At 34.2% G+C, this 16420-nt stretch overlaps 5 protein-coding genes across 5 annotated transcripts; 2 read left to right on the top strand and 3 right to left on the bottom strand.

Annotated features, from left to right (window-relative positions):
• Window positions 1-84: 84 nt before the first annotated feature.
• On the bottom strand, window positions 85-650 carry MONOS_3425 (uncharacterized protein; the record flags this gene model as incomplete). Its single annotated transcript, XM_067873427.1, has 3 exons — window positions 85-372; window positions 490-530; window positions 646-650. The coding sequence occupies 3 exons, from the start codon at window positions 648-650 to the stop codon at window positions 188-190; spliced, it is 231 nt and encodes a 76-aa protein (XP_067732182.1). The 3' UTR covers window positions 85-187.
• Window positions 651-762: 112 nt separating this feature from the next.
• On the bottom strand, window positions 763-1934 carry MONOS_3426 (putative N-terminal Xaa-Pro-Lys N-methyltransferase 1; the record flags this gene model as incomplete). The annotated part of the gene is made up of 4 exons (XM_067873428.1): window positions 1754-1934; window positions 1654-1698; window positions 1537-1605; window positions 763-1487 (listed from the first exon to the last, which is right to left on the bottom strand). The coding sequence occupies exons 1-4, from the start codon at window positions 1872-1874 to the stop codon at window positions 763-765; spliced, it is 960 nt and encodes a 319-aa protein (XP_067732181.1). The 5' UTR covers window positions 1875-1934.
• Window positions 1935-4637: 2703 nt separating this feature from the next.
• Window positions 4638-9574, top strand: MONOS_3427 (putative Uncharacterized protein family UPF0564; the record flags this gene model as incomplete). Its single annotated transcript, XM_067873429.1, has 2 exons — window positions 4638-6008; window positions 6184-9574. 2 exons carry the CDS (start codon window positions 4638-4640, stop codon window positions 9457-9459), a joined length of 4647 nt encoding a protein of 1548 aa, XP_067732180.1. The 3' UTR covers window positions 9460-9574.
• Window positions 9575-9846: 272 nt separating this feature from the next.
• On the bottom strand, window positions 9847-12027 carry MONOS_3428 (uncharacterized protein). The gene has a single exon (XM_067873430.1). The coding sequence runs from the start codon at window positions 11949-11951 to the stop codon at window positions 10296-10298; it is 1656 nt and encodes a 551-aa protein (XP_067732179.1). The 5' UTR covers window positions 11952-12027; the 3' UTR covers window positions 9847-10295.
• A 3484-nt stretch (window positions 12028-15511) lies between these two features.
• Window positions 15512-15853, top strand: MONOS_3429 (uncharacterized protein; the record flags this gene model as incomplete). Its single annotated transcript, XM_067873431.1, has 1 exon — window positions 15512-15853. The coding sequence occupies one exon, from the start codon at window positions 15512-15514 to the stop codon at window positions 15851-15853; it is 342 nt and encodes a 113-aa protein (XP_067732178.1).
• Window positions 15854-16420: the final 567 nt, after the last annotated feature.

The raw sequence follows: 16420 nt of genomic DNA, 5'->3' as shown, positions 1-16420 counted from the left end.
CCAGACAAATTCCAGTTGAAAATGTTCTCAATATGTTTTTACAAGTAAATAACTTTTTAATAAATTCACAAAAAATTTTAAAAATCCAGAGAAAGCTAAAACGTAAAATCTTTTAAAGATATCGATAAGTTTCAACTTATCATTTAAAAAATTTTGATAAAATGTGAAGTGAATATTGTTTAGTTATTCAAGTTTCGAAGAATTGACTAAATATGTGTTGCTCCGGAGCTTCTTGCTGTTCAAAAGATGGATTCATTCTAAGCGCTTCAGAGAGTTTGGTTAAATGTTCTCGTGTACTACTCTGTATTGTAGATGTTTGCTCTAGAAATTTGTCGAGTTTTTGAACAGCATCTGTGATTGATTCAGGGGTTTCTGATAAAAATATATTATTTTATTCATAATAACAATCAAAAAATAAATGCACCAAGTTATTGCAACAATATATGAGAAGAAAATGACGCTTTCGAAAAGCAATTGCAAATTGCACACCTTCAAGAACGGTAATTGATTGGGAATCCATTTTTATTTGTCTTATTTAAGTAATGGTTATGGATCATATCACGAAAAATTATCATGTTTAAATAAATTTTTATAAAAAAAATGGTAAATTTTCATTTGAAATATTCATCTTAGTATTATTTACACTTCATGAAGAAGCATAACCTTTTCAAATCTTTTTAGAGTAATCCAGTTAATTGGTTTGAATTTTCTTATCAATTCTTCATTCTTTGTCAATTTTTTTAAAAAAATTTTTTTAAAGAGTTATTTGTCTTTCTTTTGTCCAACTTTTACTTCCTCCTCTTCCTCTTCCTCTTCGTTTTCTTCATCTTCTTCATCTTCTTCGATTTCATCTTCGCATTTCTCATCATCATCATATTTCCTTTTTCTTTCCTTTTTGGTTTGACTTTTTTCTTTTCGCATTTTTAACTCTTGCATTTTAGCTTTTGATTTCTTCATCTCTTTCATTGGAATTTCAGACTCATCATCATCAACAGAATCATCATTTGGACTTAAAAGGAAAAAATAAACTGGCATAATTGATTTTGGAAGGCTTTCGTCTCTCCGAGCTGAAACAACATGCAATTCGGATTTATTAAAGATTTTTGTCCAATTTTCAACTGATCTTATGATATAATTATCATCATTGTCAATTATCTCTTCATCTCTTGCGCAGTTTTCTTTTATGACAATTACACCTTTCCCAGGTTTCAGTGCAGCTTTCATCCTATTCAAGCATCGTATCAAGTCCATTGATGGTAAGTATCCAATAACCCATTGTATCCATATTAAATCGTACTCTTTTTCTGGTGGTGTGAAATCTTGAAGAGGAGATGCAAATTTATTTCGGAGTCGACCAGACTTTACATATGAACTTAATCTACCCCATGCCTTGTTCAAAAAATTTTGATTCTGATCGTGTATGTCAACTTTGGTAAAGCATTTTAGAAGAACTTTTTCTGTCACTCGCCCAATTCCAGCTCCAATATCTTTAAGAAAAAACATTCGATTCATAGAGTTTTCAAAATAACAACAAACCCAAAGCGATTGTTCCTGTCATGGGCGTTGCTCGATGTCTATACATTCCCTTCAAATAATTCAATGAATCTGAAAAGAAAAAATCAGAGTTAAGTTTTTCTGAAATTTTGAGCATACCTTTTTCATCCGGAGGAGCAACGTGTGGGAGTGCTCCGAGCATCCCTTTAAAAATAAAAATATAAATGATTAACTATATTTTATATTATATTTATCAAACCACTTACAGTTGCAGGAGATTTGATCCAAAAATCTTTTGTTCTTTCGTACCATTCAGAATTTCCTTCAATCATTTGTTCGGTTGATAAAACTTGATCTCTTATATCTTTATCATCTTCCATTTAAATATCTTTCCTTTTTTAACTTAGAAAAATTTTTATTTAATCAAAATATAATTATATTATGGGAAAGAAATTTCAAAACAAAATTTGAAAAAGTGAAATATTGAACGAAATACATTTAAAAAACAAACTGAAGGTGATGTGTTTCAAAAATCAAGACAGTATTCATTCATTATTTTTTCAACGTTTTTATCCACTTTGTTATAAAAATTAAAATAATTGTAGCAAAGAACAATAGTTTGCTTCTACCATAAATAATGTTGTCATCTTCCTTTCCAATGAATGTTTGGATAAATGAACGACATATTCACTGATAGTTTTCCTCAAAAACTGAATCTCTTTTTTCATTTTTAATTTTCTTGTTAAATGATTATTTTTCAATCATTTGGCAAATGGTACTTATAAGCCACCTCACAAATCTTTATTAAACAAAGAAATAATCAAAGAGAGCATGTTGTTTTAAAAAATTTAGATGGATGTTATGTGAAAAAATCGGTAAATATTTATCAGCCTCCCATTCAGATGCATCAGCCCCATCCCCAGCCCCCTCTGATGATGTATCTGTTTCAAGTTCATAATCGGATTCTGAAGATTCTTCTTCGTGAAGCATTTCTGCTTCAGCTTCTTCTTCCTCTTCTTCTGCACCAAAAGCTTCATCCACAAGAGCTTTGTATTCTTCATCACTGAATTTCAAAACATTCGACACAAAAATGGAAAAATCAACTTTTCGATTTCAGAAAAACAAAAATGAATGGATATATTCTTGCATTCTATTTTGTCTTACTCCATGTGAAGGCAGGAACTTTCGAAGTGCACCCCACAACGCTTCGATATGATTTGTGCAAGCGCCTGTGATTGGATCTGAATAAATGAAAAATAACATTTCATGAAAAAAGACAATAAAAAAAGGAAAAAAAAAACCTACAAAATGATCGGAATGATTGACAGTCTTGTGTGTGAATCCATTCTCACTTAAAGAAGAATAAGCTTTCCATTGATCAGAGTGAATTTCTGTTCCGGAACGAATATATTTTTTTTATTAATAGAATTAATACTGAAGCAGATCTGTTTGCCACAGGGTAAACAAATGCTTTTCCTCCATCAAATGATTAAATGTTTAACATTCGTTAATGTTTTTGGTATTATATATTACTCATCAATAAAAAAACCGACAATTTTGTGCTCAAATATTTTGAATTTTTTTTTGGGTTGATCAATTTTTTTTTCAATAAAATCTGATTTTACCACTAATTAACGATTGAATTATCTTTTCAAATGTGCTTTAAACAAATGATCTGAAGTTTATCTTTAATTTGGCAAGGTGGCGTATAAGTACCATATGCCAATCATTTTTCTCCCTTCTTTTTTTTTTTCAAATATTTGAAAGAAAATTGCAGGAAAGTAATCATTCAGAAAAAAGTTAATTTTTGCGCGATCATCATCATATTCTCTCAAAAAGCTCGTCAGGCTCAAATCTGTCATTAATGAGCAAACACTTTCAAAATGTTGTTTCAAATTTTGGACAAAAAAGACATTTTCAATTACATCTCTCCAAGCTTTTCTCTCACATTAATTAAAATGTTTGATATTTGTTCACAAACTCTGAAATTTATTTTCTAAATTACAATCTGGAAAAAAGTGAAAAGAAATATTTTACCTTTAACTTCTTTTGATAATGAACTTTTCTTTCATTTCTTTTTATACTTCCTTTCAACATATTTTGTCATTCATTCCAATTCTCTTGTTGCTTCTTTCACAAAATTTAACTTATATACAACTACTTCCACACTTCTGTCATCATCAAACCTTCGGAACAAGAATAGCAAAATTGATGGATATGCAAATTGAGTGAAAATGCCATGTACTTAATGGTATTTGATAACTTCCGGAGTCTCATTCGAATAACGTTCTCCAATAAACGATTTTATTCATAAAAAAACTTGATAAATCAAAAAAACAGCTGAAAAATGCAAATCATAATGTAATTGAAACAACAAAAAGCCAATTGCACAACTTCCATATGCTTGTGAGTTCTCTCTTTCTCTTTGTTCAAAGAAATTTTCATAATTCAGTTCATGCATATTTTTCTCAATTCTGAAGAATAACAGTTGAAAATCAAAACATAGCATCCATAAGATCAATTAGAAGCTTTTTGTTCTTATTTCTTTTCTCTCTCTTCATCCATAATCATTTTGTGGATTCTTTTGCTCAACAAAGAATAATACAAATTAATAACAGAATGATTATTCTGTGCTTTCAAAAATCTGATTAACGAAAATCATCAAATTTTCCTTCAAACCCATTTCATTCCCTTCATTCTTATTTGGATATTTGTCTCTCTGATTCAATTTTCTTTTTGATTTCATGTTCAAAATCTTTCATTTCTTCAATCATCTATTGCATTTGGGAATTCTGACCTTTATTCACCAAATAAATTTTCTCTGTCAAATGCTCTATTATCAATAATATGAGATGTCTTTTTTTGATTAATTAATAATGAATTAAAGATGAACAACTCAGTCATTCGTGAACAATACATTTTCAGTTCTGATGAATGTGCGTTTTCAAGAAAAATTAATGTCAACAAGAAAGCATTCTTTATTGATAAAAATTTCCAATATTGAGAAGAGAGACAATAACAATACAAAGCCGACTAAGAGAATGCATCATGCATAAAAATTGATCTTTGTGCCAAAACATTATTTTATTTATTATCTTAAATTTTGATTTTGAAAGCTTTAAAGGAAATTTTTATTTTTTTGAATGGAACAGTTTCCCCAACTTCCTTTAGAAACTATGCCATCGGCTCCAACACCAGATTTTTTTACTGGAAGACAATTTGAGGAAAAATTACGTATTCTCGAAACATTAAAGCAGCAGCAGAAAGCAAATCTTGCAGCATCCGAAGAATTGTATAATAAAATTAAAGGCATGCCATCAAATCAAACAATTGATGTGGAAAGTGACTCGCAACCTGGAATTCGTGTAAAAACAATAAAATTTGAACCCGACATTATTGATCCTCAAACATTTCCAACAAAGGAAAAAACTTTTCAAATGATAAGGAAAATGTCATCGTCTTCTTCCAATCAACAAAGTTTGAACTTTTCTGATCGAAAGGGAAAGTATCGTCAAAGTTCATTAGAAGAAAAGTCGCATCCCCAAAAAAGAATACCTTTATTTGATTCAGAAAGCGATGATGAACGAAAAGTTAAGACAACCAAGCAAGATGATGAAGCAGATAAGTTAGATACACCTCGATCGGAGGTGTCAATGGATTCGAATAATAATGAAGACGAAGAAGATTATCCACTATTTAAGGACAATAGCCCACACAATTTTCATGATCGTACTTCAGCTACATTATCAAGCCATCTGCAGTCATCCACCTTTTCTTCTCATTCACCTCCACATCAAGTTAACTCATCCTATTCTCTTTCAAATTCCACATCATCACGTCACTCTTCTTTCACTTCAACAACTCCTGCGTTTGGTGTAATAACTCGACGCTACACTACCTCTGCTTCTGCTAAGCCTCCTGCGCGGGCAATGGCCGAGATAGATGCCTGGCTGAAGACGAAAGAAGCTCTGAAAGAGCACACAGAAGCTGCCCGAAAGGAGAGAGTGAACAAAGAATACGAGGACGATCCGATCGTTGGACAAGGTGGCATTCGGAAAGCGCCTCCAATAGCAGACGAGCTATTTAGCGCAAAGACAGACGCGACCTCTGAAGAGGCAGAAAATGGAAGGACTAGAAGAGATCCATCTGGAAGTCCGTATCGGATTGTGTTTGGGAAAACAGTCAAAGAAGACCAGTTGAGAGAGGCGAAGGAGCGTCTGAAGGGCAATACGCTGAAATCGATGAGCAACACAACTGGAAGTGGGAAGCGGGGCAGAAGGAGTAGTAGAGAAGACGAAGAGGAGAAGGAGCTTGAGGAGGCGTGGGGGAGGAGATTTAGGCCGTTCAAGGCAAGAGAGGTGCCTGCATCCACGTCTGAAATGCTGTGGAGCAAAATGGAGGAAGAGCAGAGAAAAAGAAGAGAAGAAATCAAGGCGACAAGCAAAGAACAGCTGCAGAAGGCAACTAAGCCTTTCACTTTTTATGAGAGAGATCTGAAAGAAAGAGAGTTGTGGGTTTGTTATTTTTTGATATACAATTATCTTTTGTTCAAAACATTAACTGTTTTTTTCAACCTTTTATTACGAATGTTATTCATTATTATATTTTTAAACAATTTCTTCTTCTTCTTCTCTCTCTCTCTCTTTTTTTTTTTTTCTGTCTTATAAACGCTTTGCTTTCAACACACAGAGGCGCAAAGCCGAGCAAATCAAAAAGGAAGAACTTGAGCAAATCCGCAAAGCAGAGCCAAAGATAGTGCGGAAGCAAGGCACAGAAAAGGACATCTCCACACGCACATTGTCGACAGGAAGGAAGGACGGGCCATACAACGTGGTGTTTGGGCACACGACGAAAGAGAAGGAGCTGCAGAGTGCACGAGAGAAGCTGAGGCCGATGGAAAAACACGACCTGCTGAAGGAGTCTGCCCTGCCGCCGCGGATGGAGGAGTGGGAGCGCACACACGGCGCGGTGCAGCGGCAGCAGAAAAAGGAATATGAGAAGCGGAGTGGGCTAACACCCAGCCACACGTTTAAACCGAAGATCAACCGAGTCGTGCCTGATCATGTTGCACTTGCGAACAAGTTTATGGAGCGGCTGGAGGATCTGAAGCAGCACCACAAGGAGACTACGCCTCAGCCGTTCCACTTCCACACGGCTGAAATCGAGGCGAGGCAAAGAGAGAAAGAAGAGGAAGAGGAGAGGAGAAGAATGCAAAGGGAGAAAGAAGAAAGAGAGAGGAGGAGAGCAAGCGAATACAAACCGCCAGAAAAGCCGCAGCAAGCGGAGCAGAAGAAGACGTATGCGCAGAAGCAGCGAGAGAAAGTGACGTCGGAGCTTTTGAAAAGGAGGAAGGAGAAAGAAGAGCGAGAGAGGCGAGAGGAAGAAGAGAGGCAAAGGCGATTGGAGATGGCGAAGAATGCGATCAAGGACAAGCTGATAAGTCGGAAGAAAGAGCTGGAAGAGCAGAGAGAGAGGAAAATCGCACAGTCGAAAGAAAAGAGGAGCCAGCAAGAGCAGATGACGAAGGAGAAGCTGAAGGAAATTGAGCAGAATGCGCGCGGCCGGCCGTATTTGTTTGAGCATGTTGATGTTGATTTGGAGAAGCGGAAGATGATTTTGGAGCGGAAGGAGTATATTTCTGAGGAAGAGAGGCGAAGGTTCAGGGAATTGGAGAAAATTCAGCGCATGCGGAAAAGAGAAAAAGAGAAGAAAGAAGCAGAAAGGAAGAAAATGGATCGGATTAGTCGCTTGAGAGAAGAAGAGAGGATGAGGCAGAGGCAGAGGCAGCCAGCAAGCGCCAAATCTGAGGGAAATCTTCATCGCAAGCGCGCAGCCAATGCTGATTTAGCTGATCGTCCAACAACTTCCCAGCAGAGCATACGCAGACGGACGTCAACACAGACACCAGAATTTGCAAACAAGGCGAAAAAGTCCCAAAGTGGGAGTGGATATGCAACAGATCAAAAAGTATCGCCTGAACAAGAATGGAGAAGAAGCAGAGAAGCACCGGGAAGAGAAGCTTGGGAAGAAGAAGGAGAAGAAGAAGAGGAAAAAGGAAGGAGGGGAAAGCAGAGTCCGGAGTATTACACACGAGGAGACCGGAAGCGAATGGGGAATGAAAGATATTTGTCGCGGCGTGATGGCGATGTTGATGATGATGACGAGGGAGAAATAGACGAAGAACTTGATGTTGATCCAGCAGGGTATGACAGCTCATCTGAACATGAAGACATTTGGGAGATAGAAGACGAAGATGATGACGAGTATGAGAACGAAGGGAGCGATGAAGCGAATATCGAATCGATTGAAGGATACAGAGATGGAGCAGATGGAGAAAATGCAAATCGGAAACATCGCAGAAATACTGCTACACACGGAACGCAGATGACTCCAGCAGCAACGAAGATCAAGAGAGAAGAAGGAAAAAGAGACAGAAACAGTGGAAGAGGTTATCGTAAAGACAGCCAAAAGTATCCTTCAGACAACGAAAATCAAAAGAGGAGGCGACAAAACGAGCAAGATGCAGATGAAGTGCTCGAAATGAGAAGGATGCAAGAAAGAAAAGCAGCCGAAGCCAAAAAGCAGCTGGACATTCTCATGGAAACAGATGTTATTGCAGCAGATTCGGTTTCTTTTGCAAGGCGAAGCAATCGGAATCAGAAAGAATTTGAGAAGATTTCAAAGAAACAGGGGAAATCTCATGCACAGTCGCAGAATTCTTCTGAAGGAAGAGAAAAAGAAGAAGAGACAAACGAGTCATTTTTACCTTCAAAGCAAACAGGAATATTTGAAGATGAAACACATGAAGGCAAAGTCAAAGAGGAAGAAGAGAATGAGAAAGGAGAAGATGAGGAACAAGAATATTTAGGCGAATTATCCAATTCTCAGGGAGATGAAAATGAAGCCGAAGCCGAAGCTGAAGCTGAAGCAGAAGTACAAGGAAGTGAAGGAGATGCCGAACCGTTTGAGGAAGAGAAAGCGAATGCCGCAGAAAGTGAAAGCGAATTTTCTTCTGAACATCAACCCGAACAAGAAGATGAAGAAATTACGAAAGAAGAAAGTGAAAGGGGGAATGAAGAAAATGAGAATTTGAGTTTGAATGAAGATATTCCTCAACAGACCGATGCAAATGACAAAGCAGATTTAGAAACCGAAGAGTTTGCTCATGAAGAAGAAAAAGAAGAAAAAGAAGAAGAATACGAAGAAGAAGGATTTGATCAGGAAGAAAAAGAAGATGAAACCGACGACAAAGTTCAAGCTGACAATGAAAACGAAGAAGACGAAGGGAATAACGAATATTCTGAGCCTTTTGAAGAGCCATCTGAAAAAGAAGCGGAAGTTGCAGAGGACGATGAAAAATTAGAGGGAAATGAGCAATATTCTGAACATGAAGCAGAAAATGAAGTTGCAGATGAAGAGGGCACAAGCAATGAAGCTCAATCCGCAGAAATCGAAGATGAAAATGCAAAGTTTGAGAAAGAGGAAAATTTAGGAATGGAATCTACTTCAGGTGAAGCGCAAGAATTCAAAATTGAAGTCGATGAAAATGTAGCCGCAGAAGATAATTTTGAAATGAAAGACACAGCTGATGAGTATGGAATTGCTGGAGAAACTGGAGAAGCTGAAGAAGTTGGTGAAGCAGACGAAGCAAATGGCAATCAGTTTGAAAACCAAGACGATGCAATGCACTTTGACAATGACGATACTTATGAAGCTGATTATGGCGAACTTGTTTTTGATGAGAATGGAGAAGAAGCAAATGATAATAATGAAAAGGAAGATAATGCAGCTGACCAGGCAGACAAAAGTGAACAGAATTTCATCGAAAATAACGAAAAAATGGAAGAACATGAGCTTATATCGGAGGATGAACAAAACAATTATGAGGTGGAAGACGATGATATTCAAGCTGAAATGGTGAATTTTGAAAGTGATGAAGCAGACGAAGGGGATCAATTATTCTAATAAATTTATTTCACTTTTTCTGAAAAAAGAAAAATGTTTTTATTTTTCGCAAAAACTGTCAAAATGTATAAATTTTTCTTTTATTTGTAAATCAATAAAACAAAACTGGTGTTTTCTCTTGCTATGATTTTTAAATTTTAGATGAAATTGAAATGAAAGAAACAATTTATAACAAATGAGGTCAAAGAAACTTTGAAAAAAAAAATTGAATTTTCAGAAAAATTGTGATGCAAATTATTATGTGATGACCTTCTCGTTTCAAGTTTATGCTTATTTTTGCTTGGCTAAAAAAGAAACCGAAATTATTCTTAAGAAATTTGAAACTCTATGAGTATTTAACGCTAATTTCAATTGGACTTGAAATTAAAGGAGAAGCGAAAGAAGACCTTTTTTTTTTCATCAAATAAATCTTTATAACAAATCAACCAAAAATGGCACCATTCTTTTTGTAAAAGATTATATGATCCATATTTTTGATTCATGATGAAATGAGTAATTAATTATGAAATGATGAATTTTTTTGAATGTGGATTATTCTCATGTTTTTCCTTATTTTTCCATGGAAAATTATTATTAAAAAAAATTTTTTTTTGTTTTCATTTTTATTTCATTTTATTTTTGTAAAATATAGAAAGGAATGCATCATCTCATTTGAATTTGATATTAAAAACAATTGAAAACGAAGGGCAAAAATATCCACAAAGAAGAAAGTCTTCCAAAAGTTTTGATTTTTGTTTAATCTTGTGGTTGTCACCTTGTTAATCGCATACCTGCTTATTGAAATGAAATATAGATAAAGCTTTCTGCATCCTCTCACAAATGTTTGAATGAAAAAATCAATTTTTCATCCACTCTGGCGGTTCAGTTCCAACGTGCTTTCTCCAATAATCGGCCATTGTATTTCCTTCCTTATCTTTAATTATTTTTTCGTGTCTCATCCACATTGGTGGTTCTGTCTTCACAATTCTTATCCAGTGCATAGCCATCGTTCTTCCATTCTTATCGGCAAATTCAATATCATGTCTCATCCATTCTGGTGGGTCAGTTTTCTTGCAAATAATCCAATACATGGCCATCGTATTTCCATCCTTGTCAGCAATCATGCTGTCATGTCTCATCAATTCTGGTGGTTCTGCCTCAACATTCGCTATCCAAAGCATGGCCATGGTCAATCCGTAACTGTTGCCAAATTCAATATCATGCCTCATCCATTCTGGTGGCTCTGTTTTGATGTTTCTTATCCACAACATGGCCATTGTCCATCCGTCATTGGTTCTAAGCTTAATATCGTGTCTCATCCACTGAGGAGGTTCTGACTGGACATGCTGTATCCAGTGCATCGCCATTGTTTTACCGTCCTTGTCAGCAAGAGAAACACCGTGTCTCATCCATTCTGGTGGTTCCGTCTTCACATGCTCAATCCACAGCATTGCCATTGTTCTTCCTTCTTTATCTGTAAGTGTTATATCGTGTCTCATCCATTCTGGTGGTTCTGTCTTCACAATTCTTATCCACCACATGGCCATTGTCATTCCTCTTCTATCGGCAAGCGTGATATTATGTCTCATCTGTTCTGGAGGCTCTGTCTTTACAAACAAAATCCACAACATGGCCATTGTTCTTCCATCTCTATCAGCTGCTGCACTTTCAGAAGTCATCCATTCTGGTGGGTCTTTTTTAACGTGTTCAATCCAATGCATGGCCATTGTTCTTCCTTCTTTATCTGCAAGTGTTATATTGTGTCTCATCCACATTGGTGGTTCTGTCTTCACATGCTCAATCCACAGCATTGCCATTGTCATTCCTTCTTTATCTGTAAGTGTTATATCGTGTCTCATCCATTCTGGTGGTTCTGTCTTCACAATTCTTATCCAGTGCATAGCCATTGTTCTTCCATTGTCATCAGTAAGAGAAACATCATGCCTCATCCATTCTGGTGGTTCCGTCTTCACATGCTCAATCCACAGCATTGCCATTGAATTTCCTTCCTTATCTTCAATTATTTTTTCGTGCCTCATCCATTCTGGCGGTTCAGTCTTGACATTTCTAATCCAATGCATAGCCATTGTTCTTCCATTGTCATCAGTAAGAGAAACATCATGCCTCATCCATTCTGGTGGTTCCGTCTTCACATTTTCAATCCATAACATGGCCATTGTGTTTCCATCCTTATCACCAAGCGTAATGTCGTGCCTCATCCATTCTGGTGGTTCTGTCTTGACAGATAATATCCATATCATTGCCATTGTGTTTCCTTTTTTATCAGCAAGTGTAACATCGTGCCTCATCCACACTGGTGGTTCTGTTTGAACAAACTGAATCCACAACATGGCCATTGTTCTTCCATTCTTATCGGCAAATGAAACATTATGTCTCATCCATTCTGGTGGCTCTGTTTTTTTCTCCAAGATCCAACGCATTGCCTCTGTAATTCCATTGTCGTCGTTCTTTGGATTCGTTGCAAATATTTTATTTTCCTTTTTGCTAAACATATGGTTTATATAATTGCTAATTGTTGCTCAAGAGGATTTACAGAAACAAAAATGTTTGATCACAGAAAAAAACGACTTAATTATGGACCAAACAACCAACGAGGAGAAATGATAAAGTTTGTGAAAACGAAATTAATTTTTAATCAGTGAATCTATTTTTGATGAAGCATTAATAAAAGCCCATTTTTTAATAAAAGATCTTTTTTTTATAATCTATTTGATTTCTTTTAGAAGAAATATGAAACGTGATTATCCATTCGAGTGATATTTTTTTATTCGATCTTCTCTGTCATAATGCAATAAATTCCTTATTATTCTATAAAATTCACTTGAAGCAATGGATCCATGTGTTTTTCAGGTTTGAAAATGTGGTTATTAATATTTTATTTGCTAATGAGTTGATTACGATGATTCTGAATATCTTGTACAAAGTACTATAATTTTTTCAAAGATTTGTTCGTTGATCATTGAAAAATAAATTTTTAAAAGACTTGAAATGGTTTTTTTATTGATTGATGGGGAAATGATAGATTGCTTGTGATAATTTATTTCATAAATGTTTAAATTATTTTCTTTAGCATCGCAAAATGTGATCGGTAGAGGTTTTATTTTTGAATTTTGTGGTGTTATTTTTACAAAATCATCTATGAAGGAAATACATTTAAAGAAATCCAGAATTTGAATAAGAAAGTGTTTGAATTTTGTTTATTTTTTTTTTCAATTTATTGATATTTCTATTTATATCTTTTTCAAAATCTATGAATCTTACAGATTATTTTCATGGTCAATTTTTGCTTTGTAGAGCTGAAATACGAGAAGTATGAATTTGCTTTCCAATTAACAACTATTAGAGTAAGAGCTATTTAATTATTATACTCAGAATTTGTTGGAATTGGAGATGGAAACATATTTCAAGAAGGATTTGGTGGTTTAATTCGAAAAGAATGGAAAGCGATGAGTGCAGAGGAATATTTATTGGCTTTGACAGCATAAAGATAAATGAAAGATAAAAAAAATAGAAAAATTTGACAAAGAAAACAATTTACAACATCGAAAGCTGAAAGTATGCTGTGAAAAAAAGGTTGCAAAATAAATGATGCTTACCAACAAATCAGTTGATCAACTTCGAAACTACTTCTTGTTTAACCATTTCAACTACTATACCAGTAGAAAACGGAAGCAAAAAAAAAAAAAAAAAAAAAAAAAAAAAAAACACGAAAATTGGGTAGTGAATCAGATGCTTTGGATTCAGTAACAGATAGAAATTGGTTGCATTGATGAAAAGCTGAAGCGAGCAAAACGGATGGAAAGGATAGAGATACGTCTGATGAATGAGTAGAAGGAAAATGAAGAAATGGATGCATTATTTGTGGATGAGATGATATGGCGATTGTAAAGACGTTAGGGAATGTTATAAAGGTAGATAATATGAAATTAAATAATCAAATTTTCCTCAAAATGATACTTCTTTTTCAACCTTTTCTTCTTCATGAAATTTCAAATTGATACGACTTTAAATGAATAAAAGAACTTTTTGTTATTTATATTCTACGAATCCAAATTCATTTATTGAATATAGATCATTTGATTTCAATCATCTTTCAACAATCATTTCATATAAGAAATGTTTGTTTGCGAATGCAACCAAATTAAAACAAACAAAGCAATTAAGTCTATGTAGTTCATAAAATAATATTTTCTAAAAAATATTTTGCTTAAAAATTTACGAAAGGAGTAATTTTTTTTTTTTTTTTTTTTTTTTTTTTTTTTTTTTTTTTTTTTTTTTTTTTTTTTTGCACTATTTGTCAAGCCACAAGCAAACAATTTCATTTGGTGGGAAAGACGGTCTTTCAAGCATTTTTTGCACAAGGCGGAGAAAGATTTCTTCACTCATAACATTATTAAAGTTTATCAGATTTTGAAATAAATCTGATTTTCACAACCGAAAACAGTTATCGTTGAAATAAAAAAATGAACTGTTGTGACATTTCACGAATGTCAATAAATGGACCCATTATAATTGTGTTTTTTGTTTTCAAAAAGTCAATAAAAAGTGCATCACTTTTTTATGAAAATGCCTGAAGAGAAATATTTTGCCCAATTAATTTATTATCAATTGAACTGATGATGTAAAAATATTTTTCTGAAATTAATTCCCTTTCAAAAAGAATTACACTTATTGATTTTGAAATGAATGTTCAATACTGAAAGTTTTTATTGAATAATCTAAAATGTTTATTTTTTAAAAAAGTTAAAAAATTTTTATTTGGTGTTTGAAACGTATTTTTTCAACCAATCAATTGAATTTCACAGTGAATTCAAAAATTGTTATTTCTTTATGGCTTTCAATTTGAAATCTCAACAAGGAAAAACTTGCAAGTTCGGCTGTTAGTGATGAATCTGATATCCAAAAATTCTTTTTGAAAATCATTAATCCCGTTTGTAATTTTACCACTAAATTTCATAAACAAACTTTGGAAAATGTATTTTTTATCTTGATTTAAAAAAAAAAAGATGAGTATTTTTGGTGATTTATTAAAAATTTTCAACAAAATATGAGACAAAGAAAAGTTCCTTCATAATTGAAAATGAAAAAGAATTCTGAATAATTGATCGACAAATGAAACAAAGATTTAAATGTGTCTAATTCATATTAATTAGTTCGTTTTGTTTAATTTTCAGGAAAAAATTATAACTGAAATTCTTTTTCAAAATTTCATTCCAACATGCATAATTTCAGTGGGATGAAAAAAAATATTTTGAAGCATTTATTTCCATTCTGGTGAAATTATGTGTGTAGGAATGAAAACATGATGAAAATATTCCATATTGATTTTCTCCCAAAAATAAAACAAAAGGGACTTTTTTTTTAAATGAGAATTTTGAATTCAAAATGAATATAATATTTCCAGTAATTTTCTGCTTGCATCTAAATTTCATTCTGACTTGAAAATTCGATAAAAATACGTTTTTGTGTGAACAAAAAAATATATTGAACCTGTTTTGAGAATACTGTTTTTTGAAACTTCAATTATGAAAGGAAAAAGCCAAAACAAGAATTATTAAAAACAAAACTAATTTTAATACTTTGGAAGATAAAACTGTCACAACCAAATGTTGCAATCAAACACTTTTAAAATAAAAAATGAAATACTCAAACAATTGTTTGATTTATGAAAATATCCAGCTTCAGTTTTGATTGAAGAAAAATAAAAAATAAAGAAAATTGAAGTTTTGTTGTTTGTTTTCATTTTCAATTGTATGCTTTATTATTTGTGCGTCTTTACATGAACCACCATTGACGCTGCCAATTGACAGTTGCCATTTGCCTTCAACAAAATAGAATTTGTGCGTAACAAATGCAATTGGACTTTAATGAGCTGAAACAAAAATTGATTAAAAAAAGTCTTTCTTTAATGTGAAGAAGAAGAAGAAGAAGAAGATCAGAAACTGCACTGAACATCTTTCTGTTGTTCTTCATCCACTCCTTCTCACAAACTTTGTCAGTGCTGTCGTTTGCAACAACAGAAATAGACGGGATGAGTCGTTCAAAGTGGAACATGATGCACTTTTCTGCATTCATCCCCATCATATGGCTTCTATCAAACTCAGAATATCTTTCAGCAGAAGGAGAGGCTGAGAATCAAAAGGAAGGGATTGGAACACAGCCGTTGGTTGAAGATGCTGTTGTTGCTGTTGTTGAGTCAAAAGTGGATTTGATGATGATGATGTGCTTTTCGAAGACGTTGCTCCAGAAAGAGCTTTATGGAATATTTAAGGAGCAATTGAAAAAGAAGAAAAAGACGAAAGAGAAGCAGACAGAGCGAATGAGGAAGACGGGAATGACAATTGCAGATAGTTTTGTGCTAAGACAGCAGAATTTTTTGGAAGCGAAACCTTAGAAGCTGGAAATAGACACAGGAAATTGAGGAGGAAAATATGAAGGATGAATGAATGTTAAGCGATGAAACACAGTTGCTGGTGATGGAGAGATGTACATTATTTGCCGATTATTTTTTAAATTTTTATTCGTTTTGTATTTTTCGATATGAAATGAAGAATAGGAACATCGTGTGTGACAGAAGGGACTGCTATCCAATGAAGAGTTGAATGAAAATCAAAATGAGATTGAAGCAAAGTTGGAGTTTCAGAAAATTCACTCTTTGAAGAAGTTTCATTGAACTTTCAGAATATTTTTTGTTTTTCTTCTCAGTTTATATCAGTTCGCTTTCTCTTTTTCTTCCCCTTTCTCTCAATTTCTATCTCCTTCTCCCTTCTTCTTCTTCCGCATTTCGCCTTCCACTACCTTCTGCACATCCACCAGCACTCAAAAGTACTGCCCGAACACAAACTTGTTTTCTGCATCAATCTCTGCTATCATCTTCAGCAACGCTGCTGTTATCCCCAGCGCCTCCAGCTGCTCCTCATTCAGCTGCAGCCTCTTTCATCAACTTGAAGCGAATCTCCGC

The sequence above is a fragment of the Monocercomonoides exilis genome (assembly GCF_001643675.1).
Source record: "Monocercomonoides exilis strain PA203 chromosome Unknown scaffold10-1930038, whole genome shotgun sequence".
Classification (NCBI taxonomy): domain Eukaryota; phylum Preaxostyla; order Oxymonadida; family Polymastigidae; genus Monocercomonoides; species Monocercomonoides exilis.
The sequence above is the reverse complement of the archived record's forward strand: the minus strand, read 5'-3'. Positions and strand labels throughout refer to the sequence as shown.